Source organism: Polypterus senegalus, chromosome 5 (assembly GCF_016835505.1).
Source record: "Polypterus senegalus isolate Bchr_013 chromosome 5, ASM1683550v1, whole genome shotgun sequence".
In the NCBI taxonomy this organism is placed as follows: domain Eukaryota; kingdom Metazoa; phylum Chordata; class Cladistia; order Polypteriformes; family Polypteridae; genus Polypterus; species Polypterus senegalus.
The window spans coordinates 69,768,586-69,794,450 of record NC_053158.1 but is presented as its reverse complement, the minus strand read 5'-3'; the positions used below and the strand labels follow the sequence as shown (position 1 = coordinate 69,794,450).

Here is a 25,865-nt window from a genome sequence, read left to right as displayed (position 1 = left end):
TTAGTCCTCGTGGATTACGCTACACGATACCCCGAAGCTGTTCCGTTGCGCTCAGCTACCTCTAAAGCCATCGCACGGGAATTACTAGGGTATTCGGCTGGGGATCCCCAAAGAAGTCTTGACAGACCAGGGGACCCCTTCACCTCGGAAACGCTCAAGGAGACTGCCAGATTACTGAAAATAAAGCATTTAAAGACCTCGTGTATCATCCTCAAACCGACGGATTAGTAGAGAGGTTTAATCAAACTCTCAAGCAAATGCTGCGTAAGGTGGTCAGCGAGGATGGAAGGAACTGGGATCAGCTCCTCCCCCTCGTCCTTTTGCCTATCGGAAGTCCCACAAGCCTCCACGGGTTCTCCCCTTTGAACTACTATACGGGCGACAACCTCGGGCATATTAGATATTTTGAAAGAAGGCTGGGAAGAAGAGGCTCTTCCCTCCACAAACATACTGAATATATCGCAGTTACGCGATAGATTTGGAAAATTCGCCTGTCCTTAAAAGTCACATGGAGGAGGCTCAAGCAGCACAGGCCCGGTACTACAACCGCGCACGCCTCTTCGGGAGTTCCGCCCGGAGATCGGGTCATGGTCCTAGTGCCTACCTCCCACTCTAAATTGCTTGCCCACTGGCAGGGCCCCTACGGTTAAGGAGAGGAAGGGACTGGTCGACTATTTGGTGAGTCAACCCAATCGCCGGCCAAAGGAGCGGGTTTATCATGTGAACCTGCTGAAACCGTGGAAGGACAGGGACCCCGATCCCTCCTCCGCCAGCCCGCCACTCTTCGCCACACACACGACCTTAACTTCGCACGGACTTAAGTCCCAGACAGCGGCAGGAGCTGGAAACAGTTATCCGGACCGCTCGGGAGGTAGTCAGTGAGAACCCGGAAGGACCTCTCTGATTGAGCACAACATCGTGACAGAGCCCGGGTTGTTGTCCGAGAACGCCCGTGATCGTCTTCCCGAGGCAAAAGGCTGAAGTGGAGCTTGAGATCAAGCGCATGCTGGAGCTAGGTGTGATTGAGGAAAGTTATAGTCCCTGGTCCAGCCCCATTGTGCTCGTCGGTAAGCCTGACGGAAGTTGGAGGTTCTGCAATGACTTCCGTCGGCTTAATCAAGTCTCCCAATTTGATGCTTATCCAATGCCACGCGTGGACGACCTCCTCGAGAGGCTTGGACAGGCTCAATACCTGACCACACTTGACATGACGAAAGGGTACTGGCAGGTTCCTTTAACGGACTCCGCGAAGGAAAAAAACCGTTTAGTACCCCTAGCGGACACCGGCAGTATCGTGTCCTTCCATTTGGGTTACACGGGCTCCAGCAACCTTTCAGCGCCTGGTGGACAAAGTGCTTCGCCTCATAACTCGTACAGTGCTGCCTACCTGGATGACGTGGTCATCTATTCCAGCACATGGAAGGAACACCTACAGCATGTCCAAGCGGTATTACGGACACTTGGTGAGGCGGGCTCGGATTAATCCCAAGAAATGCTTCTTGGATTAAGCGAGCCAAATATTTAGGCTACCTGGTGGGTCGGGTACCGTAAGGCCACAGTGCTCCAAAATTGATGCCATTCTGAAATGGCCCGTCCATGAACCAAGCGGCAAGTCCAAGCCTTTCGGTTAGCGGGTACTACCGCCGGTTTGTACCCGGTTTTCGGAGAGAGCGGCGCCTTGACTGATTTAACAAAGAAGAGGGCCCCAACATTGTGGTATGGACTGAAAAACAGCGCTGCATTTAGTGACTTAAAGCAGGCCCTTACGTCCACACCTGTTTTGATGGCACCTAACTTTTCTTTGCCTTTCATCCTCCAGACGGACGCTTCGGACACAGGCCTGGGCGCCGTGCTGAGCCAAAGCGTCGATGGTGTGGAGCACCCCATCATGTTCCTGAGCCGGAAACTGTTGGACCGGGAGACCAGGTATGCTGCGGTGGAGAGGGAGGCTCTGGCGATTAAATGGGCGATTACTCAGCTGAGGTACTACCTGTTGGGCCGGGAATTCACCCTTGTCACGGACCATGCACCCCTACAGTGGATGGCCCTCCACAAGGAGTCGAATCCGCGGGTCACCCGGTGGTTTCTTGACCTGCAGCCGTACAAGTTTTCGCTCGTTCATCGTCGGGGCGCTCTCCACGCCAACGCTGATGCTCTTCTCGGGTTCACGACCTCTCGGTTAGGTCGCCCGACCCGCCGGGTCTGGGCTAAGGGGGCCTTGTCACACACGCGCATGGGAGGCAGCTAAAGGGCTTGAGTGAAGGCAGTTCGAGGCATGCCGGGTGTGGCAGAGTGCACTGACTCTTTTCTCCCTTGCCTGTAGACCATCCCCGGGATTTCACCTGGATCACCTGACATCACTTCGGGACTGAGCCAATGGAAGTCGGCCACACCAGCTCCAGTCCCTCTGATGTCACCTCCGGCTACGAGCCAATGGTGGAAGACCACGTGCCGGATCCATACGACCTCACTTCCTGTCTCCCCCTTTAAAACCTGCCCCTTTTCCTTTGTTTCTTTAGTCTTGTTTTGGACTCGGTTGTGTGCACTTCAGTGCTCTGTATTTTGCTGAAAGAAAACGACTTTTGCAGCCAGGATACCACAATATACGGGTGGCTGCCCCAACTCTTTATCTGTCAATGTCTCGTTCTTGTGACAATATATATATATATATACACACATATATATATACATATATATATATAAACACCAAATAAATTTGCTAAGATGCCTAATTTCCAAATATAGAAGTTAAAATGAACCATGTCTAATGTCTCAAAGCTAAAAAGAGCAGTTTTGCATGTCATTAGTGTTGCACCTAAAAGCTTTATGGGTGAGAGAAATGTTAAGTTAGAAGATATATGCATGACATAACAATCAGGTATGTTTAGATGTTTGGGTAACTGTTTTAAAAGTTGAAGTAGTTTTATTTTTCATCAAATACAGAGAAATCACTTTTTTTGTTAATCTGATATTTTTGTAAAGTTGTATTCAAAAGTAACAGTGATAATGGAAAGTAACAACGTAGTATGTTAGTAGAGTACATAAAATTCATGTTTTGTAGTGGCATTTAGTTAAAAATGCTGACCACCAGCTTTTGTATACTGCAGATTACCACTTGTGTATTATAAAAATTGCAACAATTGATATTCCATTATTAGCTGTGGAGAGTCTTTGGCTAATTGAAGCATATTTATTAAACATAAAATATCTGAAAGAAGTACCCAGTGAAGAGTTTAAATCTGTGTTGAAGCCCACCTGTGCACTTTCCAACAGCTGATGTCACAGCTTGTTTCCACCTGTGTGAACATGCAACACTGCTAATGTCTTAACTTGAACTTGGGATATGCTTTACCATCAAGAGCAGCTAGTAGTGGGATATGACAGAGTCGCTGACTGTAGTTGGTTATGTCGTCGTCAGATCATGTCAGTTATAGCAATTGTGTGTCTACCTTCCAGTACAGTTGTGTGCTTGATCCTTTATTTGATTGCATATAGTGTGCTGTCTAAAGGAGCGGTGCTGTACAAAAATGTACACGTATCTATGACCTGGTTCAAATATATTTACTCTGCAAGTCACATAAAGGATATGTTTTTTTTTTTTTTTTTTCCTCCTTTCTCATTTGGTGACTTTTCTTTCTTGCAGATCGCATGTGCACTGTGGTTTACTTCGATGACTGCATGTCCATGCATCAGTGCAAAATGTCCTGCCAGTCGATGGGGTCATCCAAATACAGATGGTTTCACAATGCCTGCTGTGAATGCATTGGACCAGAGTGCACTGATTATGGGAGCAAGTCTGTCAAGTGCGTGAACTGCATGGTGTGAACAGGACTGTTTACATGGTGGGGCTTCAGCCACTCAATTTGTATGTGCGTATGTACAGTATATATATATATAAAAAAGGGACTGATGCTGTTTTTGTAAGATTATTTTATAAAGAAGTTGTAAAATATTTGCCCTGTAACAGATAACTTTTGTAGTTTTTTATGGTGTATTTTTATAGTTTTTATAAGTTTGTCAAGTTGCGTATTATAGCAGTTCAGAAACATCATCTGCTAACCTTTCATTTTTAACAACACTATGTCAGAGTAAAGTTCACTGTTGAAATGTGTACTTCTACCTGCTTAACAGCCTTGATCTTAAACTGTAACTCATTTTAACACAACCCCAATTAAAAGCTCTTCTCATGTGTTTTACCTTAGTGTTTGCTCTACCTTTCTTTTTCTCTGTATATGAAAGGTTTAAGCCACAATTTATACATAAAACTTCCTTTAAAGATTCTGAAGTGAACAGGATTGTGGTAAGTTTCGTAGACTCTTTAGTGTTATGTGTTTACCTCTGGAAAAAAATAAACCAAAAATTGTCAATTTTTTTTTTTCAACAAAAAAAGTAATTGTCTGTAATGGAAAGATGCTAATAACAAGCTGTCATCATAAATAGAGCAGGAGTGGCACATGGAGTATCCAGTGCCGTACTGATGCAGATTTTGTACATGCTGTTCATGTGGTGGTGGTGGTTTTTTTTTTCTCTTGAAACTGTTGCTAACACACAGCCTAATGTTGTAAAGGGACAGTAGGAGTGGATTTCTTTGTGCACTTAATATTTTTTCTGTTGCTTGTTCACGAGAGGGTTGAATGTCAGTGACAGATCCTCATGATCAGTGCTGCTCACTGGGTTATTGTAGGCTTCCACAGTGCAAGGCGCAGTGACCTCCATATCTCCCAAACACACAAAAAAAAACCTCTTTTTTTTTTTTGGTTCTTCCACTTGATTGAAATTATTTTGCTTTCTTGTCATGCTGAAGCTTCATGTATTCAAAGTCACCAGGCATATCATGGCAGTTTGGTCATATGATACCAATATGCGTCAGTTTCACTGCCCATGTCAATGTCTGATGATCAATTCACATTGTCATTCACTATCACTTAGTTCAACTAATGGTTCACTTTCATTTAGTTCTAAAACTGGCTTTACAGCTGTTTGTTTACATGCCATTATGTGTTTTGGTTGAATGCTCTGCCCCCCTGATGAGTGACCATAGCATGGCAAAATGTATAGAAATATTCATAATTTTTTTTTCAGCATGATGATATCAAATCAATGGTGGCAGAATACTGTCCTGACACTGGACATTGGATAATAACAGCTTAACTCAACAGACAGTCTGGGTTAATCGTTTTTAAACAGAATTCAGTGCCCAAGAGACACTTGAGGTTTAAGTCTAGGATGTTAAGAGCAAAACCTTAACCCTTCATAATATTTAAAGTACTGTAATTGCCATTTGGTTAATGTGATATTTTGTACAACACTTTCAAGTTCATAATCACTTTGGGATTTGTTTGGGAATTTTATAAAATTTTAAATAAGGTATATCATCTGTTAACTTGACTATGTTGGGTAAGGGTTCCTTTCTGGTAAAATGCTTTTTTGGAGAGAATATTTTACTAGGACAATTGAACATTTTAGCAGCATAGCAGCTAGCAATGGTGCCTTATGAAACCTGGACCCATATGGAGTCGGCACCTTCTTCCTGTACACGTATGGCTTTCCTTCAGCTCCCCCAAAGGTGTGCTTGTCAGGTTAATCTGCAGTTCTAACCTGGCCCAGTGGGAGTGTGGGCTGGCTCTCTGCTCAGCTAGGGTGCAGAACGAACCCGACCCCCATTCATGACCACACAATAAATTGAATTAAATGGGTCTAAATATTTTAAGGGTGCAGCCACCTACCATTGCAAAAATTTCAACATATGTACCTTTTTAATATCTCAAGGGTATTGCCTGAGCCTGTAATAGTGGGAAGTTGCAGCAAAAAGGGGTTACAGTTGCATAGTAGCACTGGTGTCACACACATGCAGGGCCATTAGTTCAAAACCTGCACCCTAGATTGATGTCTGTGGTGGTGTGAATAGACTGCTAAGGGTTCCCTCAGGGGCACAGCCCTATAGTGTGTGTCCAAGTGGGCACTGCTGCTTTATAGCTCCACACGTCTGGGTTGGAATCTGATCCCAGACATGATCTATACTGGACTGATGTCTCATTCAGGTTTTGTGCCAGATGTGGTCATGATTGCCTGTACTCCACCACCCTGGACTGTATAAATAGATTTGATAATGAATTGATAGGTGAACAGATTGAAAAACAATAGTAAATGATTCTTTACAACTGAGTTTATTAGAAAGATGTTGGCTCTTTAAGGCGATATGCCTCAAAAGCAAGAAGGCTACAGAAAACTTAACAAGACCATTTTTAATATCATTATTCAAACATTAAACTGTTCAGCTTTTTCCCAGGACTTTGTGGGATTTTCTAGGTAGTGGGATTTCTTATTTCAAAAATGGTTACAAAAAATAAGGGGCATTTTCCTTCCGCTTCTAAATAACAAAAATCTTAACATCTACACAATCCACCAAACGAGTGTTCAAGCGCTTCTTAAACACATTGACAAAGTCAGAATTTCAGATGTAGGTGGATGGCTTGTTCAACCAGGCAAGAGCTACACATGAACACTCAAGAGGTGGCATCACAAGACCTATGTGGTCAAGACATATACACAAGTACCAGCTACTGTTTTTTCCAAAACCAAAAGAGTCTGAACCTTTTAATTAGACAAACAGCACAACTTTATATTTAAACAAATACTTCACTGAAGATGGTAGCCTATAAATAAATAAATTGGCAACTAAAAGTTATAACTGCTTATAAAAATTAATCAAATCTTAAGACTCAAACTTGGAAAATGTATGATGATGTATCAGTTGAGCAATACCATTGAGGTGATTGTGTGTCATCGGATTGCTTATTTTAGACAATTTAATAACTACTTTTTTGAGTGAATTTAAACTGCAAACATTACCTATGGCCTTGAAATAATATTCGTCTTTGGTGTCTGTCCTTTTATTTTAGGTGCATTTGCGTATAATGCACAAAGCACCTATTGTGATTGCCCATGTATGTCTGTCTTACCGTCCCTCTGTCTGCATGTAGTCTTGCTGAAGCCAAGCATATAATACGTATATGCGTCTGGAGACAACCATGAGTGAATTTGCTTAAAACTGAGTGGGAACAATTGGATGGCTCACTGAGTGTCACAATTCTAAACCAATCCAATGCCTCAGGATGGCAGTGCTTAAGATAGGGACGATGATTTTGAACCACAAAGATCAGAGGTGTTCTCGTTAACCTGATCCTACAGACAGCAAGCTTCTGTTTAAGGTGAAATGTCTACAGTCGGAGTCAAAAAAAAAAAAAAACCCTATTAGACATGAAAATATGTGTCGCTAGTACAAAGATCACATTGCATGTTTTAAAAATAAACATGACCTGTTTAAAAAATAAACGTAACCTAGAGCAAGAGAGAAACCTTTCTGTTACTTGAGATTATATATTGCCACTCATTGGTATCGATGGACGAACAGCAAACGTGAATTATACAAGGTTGTCGCAGGTGCCATTGTGAGACATCCTCATGCTAAGAAAACAATGTCCGGTTTCACTGTGTTGTGAGTTGAGGAACAAAGATATTAAAAATAAAAATTATTTGCAACAGCAATACAGATGCTATGTGAGACCTTTAAATGTATCATGTTTTTAGGATGGGTAGTATGCGATGCTTGTATTACTTATGCGAGAAGTAGATGAAGAAAAGCATGTTTGTATGTCAGCATTTAAGATTGATGATTTACTTCACTGCTTTGAACCATTCATCAAACATCGAAGCATGCATGTTGATCGTTGCATGTTGATAGTAAACAGTGATGCTGACGTCACGTAGCAAAACTTGAAAACACATTCCACCCATATTTTTGCTGATACTGCAACTTGCGTACATGTCACGTTAATTTCTGATGACTTGTTTGTTACGTCTCTGAGCAACTCTGGGAACATGTGGAACCCATGATGCGTAAGCATTCTAAGCATGAAGTATAAACTGACCCTTAAGTGACTGGAAGATATCCTAGCAGACAGAGGCAGTTCTCTGTGGTCTGTGTGTATCTGTCTCCACTGCCCCAGTGCTCATTAAGTGTAAATTAATTAAGCTTCAGCTACCTTCTGCTACCGAGTTCTCAAATCGATAACAGAAATTTTATCTTTTTATTTTCTCTGAGTCAAGCCTTTTGTATTTTTTGTTCTCTCTTCCTGTAACCCTGGTGGTACTTTTAAAACATACGAACTGGAGAAATTGGGGGCTGGTGTTTTAGGAAGGGGCACTGTAGGTGTAGCCTTTGCAGTGCAGGATTTTGCCACTTTTCACTACACATTTTTTAATGGGTTGTTCCCTGATGGCCAATTTTGCTGAAATGTGGCACGTATTCTCTAAGGAAATTTTTTGAGACAGTTTATTTTTCAGTGAAATCGCGAACAGAACGCCCTATACAGCATTTTGAAATGTCAAACTCTTACATTGAAAAGTATTGGTGAGTCCACAAACTCATCCATCTTAAAACAAAGAAACATTCTGTGCAGCTTAAACTACAAATTATTTTACTGTTTCAATTTTACCTTGACAGCGGTTACACCAACTGGTGTATTTTGTATATTTTCCTCTTTTTTTTTTTTTTTTATTTAAACTCAATAGTTGCTACTGATCACAAACAAGTCTATCTGACTGCATATGCAGGTATAAAGTTTACTCGCTGTCACTGGCTGTTTTTGTGGGCAATCTAGCATCTGTAAATCTAGCTAGGCCTGCTTTCATCAGCATATTGTTTCTGCTTTATGAAGTCTTCCCAGCAAGCGTTTCTCATTGACTGGTGTCGGTTCCTTGAAAAAGCAGATGCGACAAGTGTATTAACTCTGTTATTTCCTACTGCCAGTCTGCATAAAGCTTACAAGGAAATGTTGCCGGACCATGGAGCTCCACCATTAGTAAACCTGGAAGCACGCTGCTCTTTTATCTATTGTTAATTGATCAAGCTGCTCAAAACCCCATGGAGGATCCCCACTCTTCGAGCAAAAATTAATCATTTGAGCTGACATTCTGATCCACAGAAGAAATGAATTACTAATGTTTTATATTTATTAATTTGTTAATTGCCACTTGAATATTGTCTTTGTATATTAATATTGGTGTGTGTGCTTATGTGAGTGATAGAACAGCCTCTGTGATTGACTTGGAGTCTTGCCCAGGCCTGTTTTCACCCGTTTGCTCAGTGCTGGTAGGGTAGCCTATGGACCCCCCACCCTGAAATGGACTGAAATGGTTCAAGAACCTACCTTCTGAACTCAGTCCTCAGAGGGCTACAGTGCACAGCCATCTAACACACTTGAGTGTTACACAATGCGTACATTTTGTTACTTATTTTACCTAAGCTTACTAACAATGCAGTATCTTTTTCCATGTGGACATTAGAAAAAAAATTATCCATGACAAAGACCAGAAACTGTCCGATCATTAGAAAGAAACATAAAATTAGATCAACCAACCAAGTAAATAGCGTTGGAGACTCTTGTGTGTTGTTTAGTGCTGTGGTGTTCATTACATTTGTATTATTTGTATCCTTGCTCATTTTTGAAATTAACGTTTTACTTCCTAGTACTTGATTACATTTTACCAATGCAAGGCACTGTAATTCGTTGCTAAAATTTTGCCACTAAAAAAAAAAAAAAAATCTGGTGAGCCCGATTGCACATGAGCATGAGCTGCATTACCACGCTGAGCCGGTTAACCATCTGCCAGTACATGTCTAGTGGAAATGGATGGATGCACATAGTATGATGGGTGGAGTAGTGTAAGGCTTAGAGTGAATTAATGAATTTTCTTGGAGCACAATTTACAGAAAATAATCTCACAATCTCAGCTCTTGAACATATTTAGCCATTTATGTTGTCCCTTTTCTTCCTCAATTACCATGACGAAGAACGCTTTGAAGCCGGAGAATGTAGTACACTTGGCATTTTGTAAGGTAGATACTTTCACAGCTACTTGTTTTTTCTTAAGTGTGCTGGCACTGATCTGAATCCATTTAGAGGACGCCAGCTTTGGCTTGCTCAGAGACATATTTTGGCTTTTGATTAGAATTGCAAAAATTTTAGGGACCTCTCCAGCCTTCACACAGACACACCACAACTTTCCATTTATAACTTTATTTTGGTTCCACAAAATAAAGCCTCATCTTGGAAAAAAATGCTTAGGAACTAAAAACAGCATGAGGCTTGGCCAGTTCAGTCAGAGTATTCATTTCCCACGCAGTAAGCCTGGAAACGCAACATCCTCATGCAGCTCATTACACATTTGAGGGCAGAATTTGAAAAAATGAAGTATTATGGAAGTAAGGCAAGATTATAAACTTCACACTACAACTTCAGTTTATAGGTCCAGAAGAATGAGAAGTGAGTAGTGACCAGACCTGAGTCCCAGTGCTAGTCAAACATCAACCGCTTGGCATAGCAGGAGACATCTGTGGTTACAGAACTCTGGTAAAAGCTCCACAGAAGGGAGCTGAGCACTCGGTGCTATTCAGATAAGCTGTGTAACAGGATCTTTGACAAAGTCAGTGTCGGAGATGTCTGTCATCCCTGCTTTGTCGGGTCAAATGATGCCATTTTTGCTGTAAAGTCCTTTTAAATGTGCCCCACCCATGAAGGGATGGGGCTAGGCCTCTTTGGGATTTCTCGATGCTGCAGAAAAAGTGGGAGATATCATTATCGACCGTGCCCCCTCCTGCCTTGACAGGCTTACATAAGCCTCCCAGATGATCTATTGAATGTACATGCTGCCCACTCCGAAACATAAAGGAAGAGCTTGAACAACAGTCAATGAACAGCAGCCTAGTCGTTTGATACGTTGATCATGAAGGGAGCATCCAGGCCATATTCCTTGTCTCCTTACTTTGAGTACTGTATATGTATTTGACGAATCATGTGTTTATAAAGATGTGTTTGGCTTCCTTCATTAATCTTTTATTTGTGGTAATATAATTTGATCAGGGCTATAGAGATAAACTTTAGATGAACGAACACTGACACTACAGTGTAATGTGATGTAAGGTCCTGGCCTAGCAGTGGTAGTGGAGACTCAAAGTTTAAGGTGTTAAAAGGACATCTAGGAGATGTCAGATGAGGAACGCTTCTCAGGACTGGTGCACACTATGAGATATTTCCGTGTGTTCTGACATTAGGAGTTTGAGTGCCCTCTTATTCTTAATGATGGCCAGTCAGACATATATACTATGCAGTTTTATAGGCTGAGAACTGGCTGGAGGTCTTATGAGCAAACTCGTGTGTCATCACATGGTGACACTCAAGTAACCCTCGAAATCTGACACTGATATTTTGCTGCATCTCTATATTTACTGTAGGCTAAATGTAACTAAATTTGCTATTTGTTTTCTGTAGATTATCCCACAACTTGTGACTAGCAAAAGGGAGAGAAAAGAAGCATCGGCGTACCAGCGAGTAAACCCTGTTTAATGCCTGTTGTTGTTTGGACTGTTTGTTTTTTTTTTTTTTTTAAAGAAAAAAGAAACTAAATTCTGGACATGTCAATGCAACACAGCTTTGATGGCACTTCTTAGAATAGCACTTTCTCCAAAGGCTTGGTCGTGACTGTTGACTTCTTCCTTGTGTTGATGGTAGCGGACATTGGTTCTCCTCCATTCTAAGGCAAACAGAATCTGGGTTAGTTGGGATGTCACACTCCTTCCCTGTAATAGTAGACAACCTAACCCCCATGAGACCCATTCTACACCCTTGTGCTTGTCATCTGTTATAAGCAGTGTGCGAAGTGGGCCGTTACACACCAGTACTCAGGACCAGCACTTCTAGATTTTGCCTTTTGGAGTACCAGGAAATTTTTCATGCATAGCATCACCGTTTGTAATCACTTGGTACACACAATACTCGGTACCAGAGCTTTTCAACACCTCTCGGGATCATAATACCACACTTGTTACTCAGCTTTCATCTCCTTGGAATTGTAGGGATGGAAAACCCCCCTCAGCTGCCCCCCACGTCATTTTGGAGCCTGTGACTCTATGAGTAACTTGTACACCCTCCGAGTCTGCAAGCATAACCTGTATCCATCTCCATTTGGCTTACAAAGCAGAAACACCATAACAACGATTTACAGACATGCAGTGCTAAAGTATACCAGGTGATTGTAGCTGTAATGTTCGTCAGTATTTCTTATTTCAAGGCCCAATCATGTTATTCTTACAAGAAATGTCATACAGTGGATGGTTCTGTAGCCACAAGTCATCTCGTTTTTATGTGTCTCACAAACGTTTCACTTCTGTGCTTACGGAAGTGTAAACAGTCAATTTCCTGATTGGTTAACTCAAAGTGAAATGCAGAATCAGCTCACATGATTTGCCATTACTGACAAACCCAAGCTGATGTTGCCCAATTTTTTTGTGACAAAATCCACTTGACACCCACCTGTAGGCCACTTGGATCAGGAGCATATCTTAAAAACTTACAAGTAGGAACATTAAGACTTTCTCACAATTTTGAGCCACTTTGAAAATCCTCTTGGGAGCCACCATGTTTTAGTTTGACAGTCAAACCAAGATGTGCTCCTGTAGTTGGGTAATAAAAAAAAAAAAAACCTTCCCTACAGTACTGATAAAGTCCATAAAAAAATCTTTGATACTTTGGGGTAGAAGGGGCACTGAAATGTAGTGCCATGTGTAAGGCAGGCATGAGTAGGATGAATCTAAGCAATACGGACACTGGTGGTAGAGACAAAGTTCAGAAGAGTGTGCTCAATATATTACCCGTCTGAGTCCGACTTTGGGAGAACAAGAGAACTCTGCCAAGAGTTTAGGCTGCTTTCTGCTTTGTGTGGCTTGTTGCTGGTATAAACTTGGGCTTTTAATGATTGCAACCAGGACAGAGTGGCTCTGAACTTGGAAATATACTAATGATTGCTCCCAACTGTTACCCTAATTGTTAAAAAAAAAAAAAAAAAAATGCTTTGACACATGGACATCAGAATATGTTTCTAATTGTCAGTGCTTTGGAGTCTGAGATTCAAGCTGTGTAATAAACGGGAGATAAAAGACCAGGCTAAACAGCTGGGACTTGATAGGTTACATTTGCTTGCATTTTTTATCCATTTATGTTTTGCCATCTCAAAGTAAAACATCTTAACTCCAGAAGGCTTCCTAAAAGAACCCTCTTGAAGCATGTGAAAAAAAAAGGCTCATTAGCTGGTGACACAATTCTTCAAGCATGCTGTTTCGTGTGCAACTTCACCCAGTTCTAATCAAATTTTGTATATGTGAAATATTTATTTGTAGAACCACCAAGCAAAATTATTTAGACCCTTGAAAAGTTTTAAAATGCTGGAATATACTGGATCTTTTTAAAGTTGATATTTTTATTGCAGTTCACATTCTAAAGAAGAAAAAAGCTAAACGTATTATTACCGTATATACTCGTGTATAAGTTGGGTCTTGAAACCTGAAAAATTGATCATAAAATCAGACCCCGACTTATATGCCCGTTCAAAAATGCGACACTTAAATTTTTTTTTTACATCTTCTTGCCTCCTCCAATCTCACATCAGTTTCTCAGACACATCGAATTTTGTTGCAGCAGCTCAGTTACCAATTTCTTTCGCCACTTCAACAACTTTAATTTAAAACCAGCTTCATCTTGAACACTCCATCTTAGATAAGGGATGATCATAGGATAAAGGTGTATGAGGGTGTGAGATACAAAAAAACGCAAAACAGTGCAAAAGTTGCTTCGGAATAGTTTGGGTATTACTGTGTGGTCACATAGGCACAATAGAGAGAAAGAGAGAGAGGTTAGGACATTTCTGATAACCGTTCTAAATATGCTGCTGTCAGAAATGCAGCCTGAATCACACTTATGAATTTATTACAAATGATGCCTGTGCTTCCAACATTACCTGCTAAAGTAGACATTGGTACTAGTATTGGTGGCACTGGCCTGTGCTTACCTTCCATACTGTATTTGCTGTTTTATCACGTATTTTAGAACTATTTTAGATTGTGAGGAGCGTCAGAAGATTTCTCCAAGAGTGATATTAAAATGTTTCACATTTTCTTAGTGATCTAGTGGAACCTGACATACTGTATGTTTTGTCTTAATGAAATGTCCTACCTCACTTTGAACCTCTCAAATCATCATGCTGCTGACTGGCACTAGCCTTAAAATGCATGAAATCATTAATTCCCAAAATGACTGCCTACCTGAAGGATGTTATTGTCACAGGATCACATAAGTAGTGAGTAATTCCTTGAGTCTTAGGGAAAAAATGCTGTTTTTCAAAACATAAGGGAAAGAACAAATGATGCCACCTTGCCGTGAGATCACAACAGCTGTAGGTAACAAATGATCTAGGAGTTAGTAGACCCCGGAACATCCTGCAATATGTTCAGTCTCAGTAGGAAACTGAATTTTAAATTTACAGAGTACCTCTCCAGACGACGTGATCACAGCTCCTGCAGTGATCACCGTTTATGTGACACGATCCTGTGGACTCGGGCTCACCAGCTCCACCAGAAGTCCCTTGTCAACTAGCTGGCCTGCAGTTCTCTTTGAAAGCGAAGTAGGACAGATGGAGGTAAATGGTTGGCTTCCTGGGCTCCCAAAGCAGATCCTGCAGCACTGAAAGATGCAGCAAGAGGAAGTTAAACCTGGAACACAGAGAAGTCCTAATATTATTTTGAGATTGCTTGTGTATTAGTAGAATATTCAGATGAATGTCACATATTTTGTATGCTTCTCTCTGTGATAATATTTCAACTTTGCTGGTAGTTTCAGCTGAAAACTGAGGTTTATGCATACAGTGGATTCAAGAAGTAGTCAGACTCCTTCACATCAGTCATGCAGACTTTATTGTGTTGTTGATTTCATTTTTACTGGATTCATTTGTCATGTTTGCCCATTAATCTACATTCAATGATCCATAATGACAAAGTGGAAGCATGTTTTTTTTTTTTTAGAATGTTTTACAGATTTATTAAAAATCAAAAACTCAGATCCCTCATTTACACTTTATAAGCATTCAGACCCTCCACATTGTGCTCCTGTTGGTGCCTCTTGTTTGCTTTAATTCATTCTTCTCAAAACATGTCTTGAACTTGATTGGGGTCCACCTGCGGCAAACTGATTTGACTGCACTTCGTTCAGAAAGACACACACCTGTGTATGTGAGGTCCCACAATTCACACTGCATGTTGGGAGAAAAACTAAGTCTTGAAGTGCAAAGAACTCTCTGCGGACCCCCATTGTGGTGAGGTAAAGAGCATAAAACCATTTCTAACGCATGAAGTATTCTCAGGAACACAGTGGCCTTAATAATTGTAAAAATGGAAGAAGTTTGGAACCACCAGCACTTTTTCAACAGCTGGCTGTTCAGCTAATCCAAGTAACTGGGCAAGGAGGACCTTGGTCAAGGCAGTGCCCCCCTCTGACTGAGCTTCACAAGTTCTTTTGCTGAGATGGGAGACCCTATCAGAAGAGCAAGCAAGTCAGAAGCACTGTGTTTGTGGCAGAGAGGATACACTCTAGAGTAAAAGGCATATCATCATGTTTAAAGGACCCTGGGGGCACGAGGAACAAGATTCTCTGGCCAGATGAGATAAAAATGGAACTGTTTGGGCACAATTCCAAGCACTGCGTCTGGTGAGGAACAGGCACTGCTCATCACCTGCCTAGTACCATCCCTCGGCTCAGGCATGGTGGTGGAAGCTTCATGCTTTGGGGGAGCTCCTCAATGGCAGGGACAGGCAAATATAGATAAGTCCTTGAAGAAGACCTGCTCCAGAGTGTAGACGACTGTGCATTAGGCAGATTTCAAATAAATAATCATACCTCCAAAAGTGCAGGCTCAGAATGGGCGGTAATATGGCACCAGTCTGGGGTTGATTGTGGTAGTTTGGCAAGTGGATTGGTCAAGTGCCACATTCATGTCTCGGACTGGCCAAAGGATTGCACCTGCGCTAAAAGGCAATATAAGGAGCCCGCATGGCAGACACAGGAGGCACAGCAGAAGAAAAAGAATGAAAGGAAGAACGGACATAAAAAAGGAGGAGAAAAGGAAACGGGCAGGAGAGAGAGAGCCTGGCTGAAATTGAACAGAGGCAGGCGCTAAGGAGCGGAGCCTCAGGGCGAGGAGTGTGGGGCTGAAGAAGGGGCGCACCTATTGAGCTCTCACCAGGGAGTAGGAGCGGCGCGCCAAGCAGGGTGTCCCACAGACGCAGAGAGACAGGCAGTGGGCGACATGTCGACATGTGCGGTTTCTGAGGGCCCAGCAATGGAGACTGTGGAAAAAAATTATGAATACAGACACCACTCAATGGAATGCCCGGATTTAAGCAATAAAACACAGGCAGGAGAAAGCGTCAATCATTATTCTTTATCTAAATCTCTGAAGAGGTAACAAGTATGTTAGCCACATGCTACAAAGAAACAAAGTGTCCTCTGCACTCTATTTATACAATCCATTGATATGTTCACTACTCAAAACAAAAAGGAATTCATTACATAATCTGAAAACTTTTAACATGATTGGTTACACCTAGTTGCTAGCAGGACACGGCAGATGTTAATACCTTAGATGACCACAATTTGATTTATAGTCCAGTTTGCTTAGGATGTACATGACATTTTAAACGTATTATTTTTATTCTTATTTTAAGAGATGTATGAGTTTCTCATGGTCAAAAAGAAAAGAACAATGGCCTATATATATATATGTCTGTGTATATATATATTGTCAAGGGTGCCAGGGGCCACGACCCTGCCGGGACGCCTTGGAGGACCGGAAGTGGGTGTGTGCCCATCTGGGATCACGTGGGGGTCGCCTTCCTGGTTGCTTTGGGGACCACGGGTTCAGGGCGTGGAAGCCCCACCCTGTAGGGGCCCGTGGTCACCGCCAGGAGCGCCCAATGCCTTGGGGACCCTGGACCTCAGCACTTCCGCCACACCAGGAAGTGCTGGGGGAAGAGAAGCAGGGACACTCGGAGAGCTTCCGGAAGAACAGCCGGCACTTCCGCCACACTGGGGCGTGTCAGCGGGAGATTGCCGGGGAGCACCTGGAGCTCATCCAGGTGTGGATAAAAGTGGCCACCTACCTTCATTCGGGGCGAGAGTCGGGAGCGGAGAGGACTGAGCTGGAGAAGGCAAGGAGGCGGCCTGAAGAGATTGAGAGAAAGGCATTGTGTGGCCAGGACTTTGGGGGTTTTGTGGTGCACTTATTGTAAATATTAGTGTAAATAAACGTGTGTTTGGGTGACAATGATGGTGTCTGCCTGTCTGTGTCCGGGTCAACCTCCACAATATATATATCTATATTACAGTGCATCCGGAAAGTATTCACAGCGCATCACTTTTTCCACATTTTGTTATGTTACAGCTTATTCCAAAATGGATTAAATTAATTTTTTCCTCAGAATTCTACACACAACACCCCATAATGACAAGGTGAAAAAAGTTTACTTGAGGTTTTTGCAAATTTATTAAAAATAAAAAAGCTGAGAAATCACCTGTACATCAGTATTCACAGCCTTTGCCATGAAGCTCAAAATTGAGCTCAGTGCATCCTGTTTCCTCTGATCATCCTTGAGATGTTTCTGCAGCTTAATTGGAGTCCACCTGTGGTAAATTTGGTTGATTGGACATGATTTGGAAAGGCACACACCTGTCTATATAAGGTCCCACAGCTGACAGGTCAGAGCACAAACCAAACATGAAGTCAAATGAATTGTCTGTAGACCTCCGAGACAGGATTGTCTAGAGGCACAAATCTGGGGAAGGTTACAGAAACATTTCTGCTGCTTTGAAGGTCCCAATGAGCACAGTGGCCTCCATCATCCGTAAGTGGAAGAAGTTCGAAACCACCAGGACTCTTCCTAGAGCTGGCCGGCCATCTAAACTGAGCGATCGGGGAGAAAGGCCTTAGTCAGGGAGGTGACCAAAAACCCGATGGTCTCACTATCAGAGCTCCAGAGGTCCTCTGTGGAAAGAGGAGAACCTTCCAGAAGGACAACCATCTCTGCAGCAATCCACCAATCAGGCCTGTATGGTAGAGAGGCCAGACGAAAGCCACTCCTTAGTAAAAGGCACATGGCAGCCTGCCTGGAGTTTGCCAAAAGGCACCTGAAGGACTCACAGACCATGAGAAACAAAATCCTCTGGTCTGATGAGACAGATTGAACTCTTTGGGGTGAATGCCAGGTATCACATTTGGAGGAAACCAGGCACCACTCATCACCAGGCCAATACCATCCCTACAGTGAAGCATGGTGGTGGCAGCATCATGATGTGTGGATGTTTTTCAGCGGCAGGAACTGGGAGACTAGTCAGGATAAAGGGAAAGATGACTGCAGCAATGTACAGAGACATCCTGGATGAAAACCTGCTCCAGAGCGCTCTTGGCCTCAGACTGGGGCGACGGTTCATCTTTCAGCAGGACAACGATCCTAAGCACACAGCCAAGATATCAAAGGAGTGGCTTCAGGACAACTCTGTGAATGTCCTTGAGTGGCCCAGACTTGAATCTGATTGAACATCTCTGGAGAGATCTTAAAATGGCTGTGCACCAACGCTTCCCAACCAACCTGATGGAGCTTGAGAGGTGCTGCAAAGAGGAATGGGCGAAACTGGCCAAGGACAGGTGTGCCAAGCTTGTGGCATCATATTCAAAAAGCCTTGAGGCTGTAATTGCTGCCAAAGGTGCATCGACAAAGTATTGAGCAAAGGCTGTGAATACTTATGTACATGTGATTTCTCAGTTTTTATTTTTAATAAATTTGCAAAAACCTGAAGTAAACTTTTTTCACCTTGTCATTATGGGGTGTTGTGTGTAGAATTCTGAGGAAAAAAATGAATTTAATCCACTTTGGAATAAGGTTGTAACATAACAAAATGTGGAAAAAGTGATGTGCTGTGAATACTTTCCGGATGCACTGTATACTGTATATACTGACCCAGTGAGGAAATGTATTTTAAATAGTCAGTTTCAGTGCATATTTACTCTCGGCCATACTGAGTTTACATTAACCATTTCACCTATACTATACATTATTATGATGTGGAAGAAAATCTGGCTCACCTTTCAGCATGACGGTGACCTGAAGCACACAGCCAAGACAATGCTGGAGTGACATTAGGACAAGTCCCAGAGGGTCCACATTTAAATTCCATGGGACACCAGTGGAGAGACCTGAAGATGTCCAATCTAATGGAGCCTGAGAGAGGATCTCCCCACAGGAAAGATGGGATAAACTGCCCAAATCCAGGTGTGCAAAGCATGTAGAGAATTACCCAAAAAGATAAAAACTAATTGCTGCCAAAGGAACTTTGACAAAGTACTGAATTAAGGACCTAAATACTTAAGCGAATGAGAGATTTCAGTTTTTGATTTTTAATAAATTTGCAAACCTTTCTGAAAACATGTTGCACTTTGTCATTATGGGTTATTGTGTGTGGACTGATGGGCAAAAGTATCTATTTAGAATTAAGTCTACAGCGCAATAAAGTGTGCAGAAAGTGAAGGGGTCTGAATACGTCTACTGTACACCTTGCACCATACTTTAGTGGTCATCAGTGAACAGGCGAATCGGTTGCTGCTCTTAGCAGGGCTTAATGTCACTGTTTCTTCTCAAAAAAAGTAAAATATCCACTCGGAATGCACAGACAGAAAAACATTGAATAACGCCATGAGCTGGAAAGATAAAGTACAATAAATGAGATGGCCACAATATTTACAACAGACCACAAAGACAACATACAGTGCCAACATTCTTCAGTGTTAAAGAGACCACAGATACCACCTAACACTCGCAGATCAAAAGGTTTATAGCTGGTTAATGGAGCAGGGAAGGGAATCTTCCTCATACACTTTATACTGGTCTCTTTAGCGGGCAACCTAAATAATTAATAGAATGTGATTTGGTGAGCTGAGCTCCAGGATATAATACATCAGAGATGAAAACTAATTTAAGAGACCTGTTTCAACATAAGGCAAGGAAAAAGTGGACAGCTGTACTATATTGCATAATAATAATAATAAAAGCCTCTTAATGTTGATAATGCTGCCTTCCTCCTCTCTGCTAAGAAGTGAATTCTTTCTAACACACATGTTGATCACCACATTTTCTATAATGGATGAACAGAAACAAAAGTGTTTCTGTCTGGCTTTGCCGAAGTGGCACGGAGGGACAAAGCAGCCTTTCTCTCAACTGTCGCTCAGCTGGGAAGCTGCCAGACCTGCATGCTTGTGCTCGGCTGTCCAGATTACATTGCAAGTTACTGGTGAAGACAAATCAGATGATGTCTGAGTGCTGCTCTGGACTTCACCAGCTAGGAGTTTGTAGTTTCACGCTTCATTAACAGTCACTGATGATGACCTGTACCCTCTGGCTTAATCTTCCTGTATGATTCACACCTACTCTGTGTGGAGTTTGCATGTTCTCCATGTGTCCGGATTGGTTTTCTTTCCACCACCATAAAGATGCACATGCTGGGTTGATCTGCGACGCTAAGCTCTGCCCATGGCCGGGTCCCACCTTGCACCCCAAATGCCACTGGGATAGGCACTGGATCATTGTGACCCTGAATTGGATAAGCTGGTCCGAAAATGCATGGGTTTATAGATACAGCTACATTTATATGATTAAGTATTTAATTTATTTTTTTCTCTACTGCATGTATTATCTTTGTAAAACTTTGTAAAAGTGTATTATGATGAAATGCACCTTTTAAAACTAAAACTAACTGATTGGATAAAGAAAAAAGAAATGCCTACCAAACAGCCTCAGGGCTGATTTTAACACTTCTGTTTATTCCTGATAGAAGTAAAAGTTGAACAAGTAGAGATCTGCCAGGGTGACTGATTGAAGTTCTGCAGGAACAAGACGGCTCTCAACGTGATGTCTGACGTGCAGGACGGGCTATTTAGATCAGGAGGCAACTGGGTTTTTATTTGCTCTTATGTGTTACGTTTTTCTTCTCATTTTTAGTAACCGATGACAAAGACATAGCTACTAAAAACTCACCTAAAAAAAAATGTTGTGGAAAAGTCCTGCACCACATTTAGAAATGTTTACAAATAACTTGTATTTTTATTTTCCAAGATAAGTTCGAGGGAGGCCCAAAGCCGGTACCAGGAGCAGGGGTGAATATAAGCATTACTAGGTAAACTCAGTCGTAAGATCCAGTCTTGAGTTACCAACAAACCTAATGTGCCGTGTTTAAAGATGTGGAGAAAGCTCACGAGGAAGTGGGGAGAACTTCCAGTGACCAGGCCAATATCTGAACTCAGGACTTTGAGGAGCAGCAGCACTAATGGTGATGTGCATTTTTTTACAGACAGTTTTTGGTTTGAGCTCATTGAGGTCCCAGGCCTTTAGAACTTTGAGCCGGGCTGGTGTGAGGATGTTATCTCCAGTTCTGAATATGCCTGACCAATTCTGAAGAATCTCTGCACAAAAGTAGCTATGATATGGAGGTAGGGAAAGCTGCCTGCAAACAGCTATCATTTCCATTTCAATTTTCCTTTCATTTCACACTTACTTTGTCTTGACTTGAGATTGCTCAGCTTACTTTAAGTATAACATTTAGATTTGATGTAGGCTGGAAACCATGGAGCTGCAAGCTTGGACATTTAAGTTTGTAGAAGTGAAGCAATACATATTTGCTGACTATACTGAGCTGCAATTTTATTTTAGCAAACTGCTAGGTGACGAAAAAGTAAGCAATAAAGGAAAACACACTTACCAAAGCTGAAGATCAGAAAACAAGACTGCTGATGTGAAACAATGGAAGTGCGTCACTTTCTGGTTCCCTTCCAGGTTTTATTAAAGCCACCATCTTTAACAGTGATGACCAAATTTGAAAACTATATTATAACAAGGGTTGGTAATACAGATGATTGTTTATTCTTCCTTGTATTAAAGATGTAGGACAGCTTTTATAAAAGCTGTTATAGTTGCATAATTTTATTTATACAATTTATATGTCATATTAGATACATCTTGATGTTCTTGAGCACATAATAAGTGATAGGGTGTTTCAGGTTCTTTCAGCACCCAGATGATCCAACTATGGTGGATCAGGCCATGGCTTGTCCTCAGATGGTGTCAGCTTCTCCCCATGGGTCTCCTCTTCTGATCCAGAGCAATTCTGAGGCCCTTTCTGCTATCTCCATGATGTTCTTGATGGCTCTTCTGCCTCTATCTTTGGTGATGCCAAGTGTACTGAAGGTTATATAGAATGTTTGCCTTATAACCAACCTGGATGGCACAATGTTTATCCCTGTTGATGGCAGTCCAGCATAAGATCTTTGTACCTGGCCCTTTTCATAATGTGTGCCTCATCAAGTTGGCCATGACATGGGACTGTTGGCTCCAAAAAAATTATGTGCTTTGTTGTATCTGAGACAAGGAGGGTGTCTGGCTTCATGAAATTTGAGGCGATTTGCTGTGGAAATTATATCCTCTTTTCCAAATCCATTGATTGCTATCATTCCTGTGCAGTTTTTTAGGAATGCCACTCACTTCATGTTTCTTGCTTGCTCATGGCTGCTCTCCAGCCTTCATGATGTTTCACGTGTTTGTCTGCACGTTCTTCATCTGCTCTTAATCCCCATGTGGACAGCTTCTGCAATGTGTTTCAACCTCTGATTATGATGCCAGGTGTACCAGCATTGCCCTAGAGCTTTTGGGCAGCAGCTCTGGATGTGCCTGGGCACATTGGATAAACAGAAGACTCCACTTTGCCACAGCACAGTAGATGGGATGGACTTGGCGAGACTTCATACACTGCCAGCACCAGGAACTTAATGCACTCAGGCTTAGCCTTCCATAAGTCAGACCACTTCATCTTTTCGTCCTACAGCTCTGCAGGACCTCTCTTTTTCCACTGCAGCTCTTATTTCTTCCTGCACCATTTAGCACCTCTCTTTCTTCCTTGTTGCGTCGTACTGGTTTATTCCAAATTATCCCAAGGCTGGCTCTCCCAAATCAGAATATGATCTTTTCAAGCATGCACAGATATATGGGTGTGAAACACAAAACGTAATTCAATGTAATCAACTGTGTAAAGAACTTCGCTGGCTTAGTGCTGTCAGTAGGAATGAATTTAAAAAGTATTAAGGAAACTGTATAAACTAATTGTGATGATTTTATCCATTTTATTTTGCAGGTATAGTCAAATTAATAGAATCAGGCATTAGATGAATTCAGATTAAATAAACTAATAGGTAAATTGACAGTATATCTTGAAACAGACCAAAGATACCAGTGACATGCTGGGGAGCCACCTGGGTAACCCCATTTAATCACAAAAACAAATAAAAGAAGTAGCTCTGGTAGGTGGTCAGGTCACTGTGGCTTCAACACCCCAAGGAACACACTTCAGTGGGAGCTCTGTCTTTGTTGAGGTTCAGGTTTGGAATGAACTCCTCTTTCTGGGGACTGCCCGCTTTAATGCCATCCAAGGCAGAATGGGCAAAGCCTTCTCTGTATGTTGTGGGTGGAGAGAATTGAAATGGTTAGTTCAAGCACCTCCAATTGTCCCAAGTTGATATTGCTTACCTTTCCAGAGCCTGGAAGATGGTTCCCAGGCAGGCATGTGTGACACGGTCATCCTACTGACTACGCAACTTGTGTCCTGGTGAAATAGCTCATCTCTGCTTAATCACAAAAACAAAATAAAAGAAATAGCGCTGATAGGCAGTCCGTTCATAGAGGCTTCAACACCCTAAGCAACACAATTCTACGGGAGCTCAGTCTTCGATGAAATTCAGGTTCAGAATGAACACCTCCTTCTAGTTTTATTGGTTTAATTAACTTTCCTGTTTTAATGGCGTCCATGGATAAAGGAGTGGAGTCTTGTCTGTGTGTTGTGGGTTGGGCTATTCATTGTCCTGAGATGTCTTCTCGATAGCTGTGGTGGAGAGAGAAGAAAAGGTTAACGCCAGTGCACCCTATTGTCCCAAGGTGGTATCGCTTACCTTTTCGAAGCCTGGAAGTTGGTTCCCTGCCACACGTGTGCCAATCTTAATAATCAATTATTTGTGAGATATAAAGCCATTTTATTACATATGGTCTGAATTGCTGTATTACCTGCATAATATAACAATAAAATTCAGGGATGCACAGGACTAAGGTCTGTCCTGACTCTTCTCAGTACAAGGGAAGAAAGATCCCTTAGGCTGCCAGCTACTCACAGAACCCAAAACCCCACACACACAAGTTTAACATGGAGCTGTCAGTCAGTCTAGCATACATATCTTTGTGGACGTGGGAGTAAAACGAGAGTTATGAACACCTACACACACACACACAGTGATAACATGAACAACCCACACTGACAACGGCTGGATCTGTGTTATTGTTATATTGTGTTATTGTGTTTCACAGTATTTGTAACATAAAATATACTTTAATGTTTTAGAATACATACCTCAGGGCATTACAGATCTAATTTGGGATGATAATTTGTGCAGAGTCAGGTTACAAAGTTTGTGTTTGTAACAAGTGCCACTAAACGTGGGTTTCTGATTTGTTTCCATTTTCTACTGAGATAAGCTTCAGCTTTACATTTATTTTTCCTTGGCAACAAATCTTTTTTGGCATAACACTTTCCCAGATTTGCCCCAAGCACTACACTTCTAATTTCAAAGATACACAGTTTAAAGGGTCAAAATGTCTGGACTGCTGTTGCTGCCATATATCACTCCCAGCAGGCCTCCAGTTCTATTTTTCTAGTAAGTGTCTGTTTACCATGTTTAAGGAAATAAATATAGGGCTGGTAAATTCCAAGAAAGGACACCCTCCTCTAGCTGCAGGGCCTGCATGATCCTTGTTCTTCTGCAAATTGTTTTTTTCAAATTCCCTGAGGGTTTATTTCCCATCTGCCTGAAGACATTTTACATTTGTATCTTGCTTTCTACCGAACTGCTCCCATCAGGCATTGTGCTTGCATGAACATGTAGAAAGTACCAGAGTGGAAAAACATATTCATAAATGTGTTTGCCGTCTTGTCCCAATTGCTGTCACTGTTCATTTAGCTACTCTGTAACACCTGCTTAATGGCATTTTTCAAACTAACTGAATCAAAAGGCTTCTCATGCTGTGCTATAGTGTTAACTGTATTCACCCCAAAAAATATGTGTGGAATGTAATCGTTTTGTGCTATGAATATCAAAAGATGAGAAGCTGGCCAACATTTTTAAGGCAGCTGCTCTCCTTCCATGAAGATTGTAAGGTAAATTTCAGTACTAAATGATAATGGCAATACTGTATCAGATTATCAAATATATTAAATGTGAATTCCTAACCTGATTTTCCAAAATACATAAATGATAGCAATGTTTCTACTGATCTTTATTAAAGTTAATTTAGATTAATAGGTTAATGTCCTGGGGCCTCATGTATAAACGGTGCGTACGCACAGAAATGTTGCGTAAGAACTTTTCCACGTTCAAATCGCGATGTATAAAACCTACACTTGGCGTAAAGCCATGCACTTTTCCACGGTACCTCATACCTTGTCGTACGCAAGTTCTCCGCTCGGTTTTGCAGACTGGCGGCACCCAGCGTCAAAGCAGTGCTACTGTTCCTGTGTGGTTACACCTTATTTTCCTGACGCGGCTTTATAAATACACTGAAACTAACCGCATATTGTTTATTAGTGTAACGCATCTGATTGTAATTAACTTGTAACAATATAATGGTCCAGGGAACAGCCATAGTATTCCAAATACCATAACTGCTTTAACGTTGTTACTCTCACTTCTCCTTCTTCTTCTTCTTTCAACTCCTCCCGTTAGGGTTGCCATAGCGGATCATTTTTTTCCATATTACTCTCACTGCACCACTCGGAGTATTTATATCACTGTATCTGAGTGTGAATCACAGCAGCAGCTGATCGGAAAGAGAATTATCG

At 41.8% G+C, this 25,865-nt stretch overlaps 1 protein-coding gene across 1 annotated transcript in view; it reads left to right on the top strand.

The window, feature by feature from the left end:
• twsg1a (twisted gastrulation BMP signaling modulator 1a) overlaps window positions 1–4,196 on the top strand; it is a 79,230-nt gene extending 75,034 nt beyond the window's left edge. The window contains exon 5 of the mRNA XM_039754776.1: window positions 3,644–4,196. Coding sequence (XP_039610710.1) covers window positions 3,644–3,825 — 182 coding nt within the window. The 3' untranslated portion in view covers window positions 3,826–4,196. The remainder of the gene's footprint in view (window positions 1–3,643) is intronic.
• The last annotated feature ends 21,669 nt before the right edge of the window (window positions 4,197–25,865 follow it).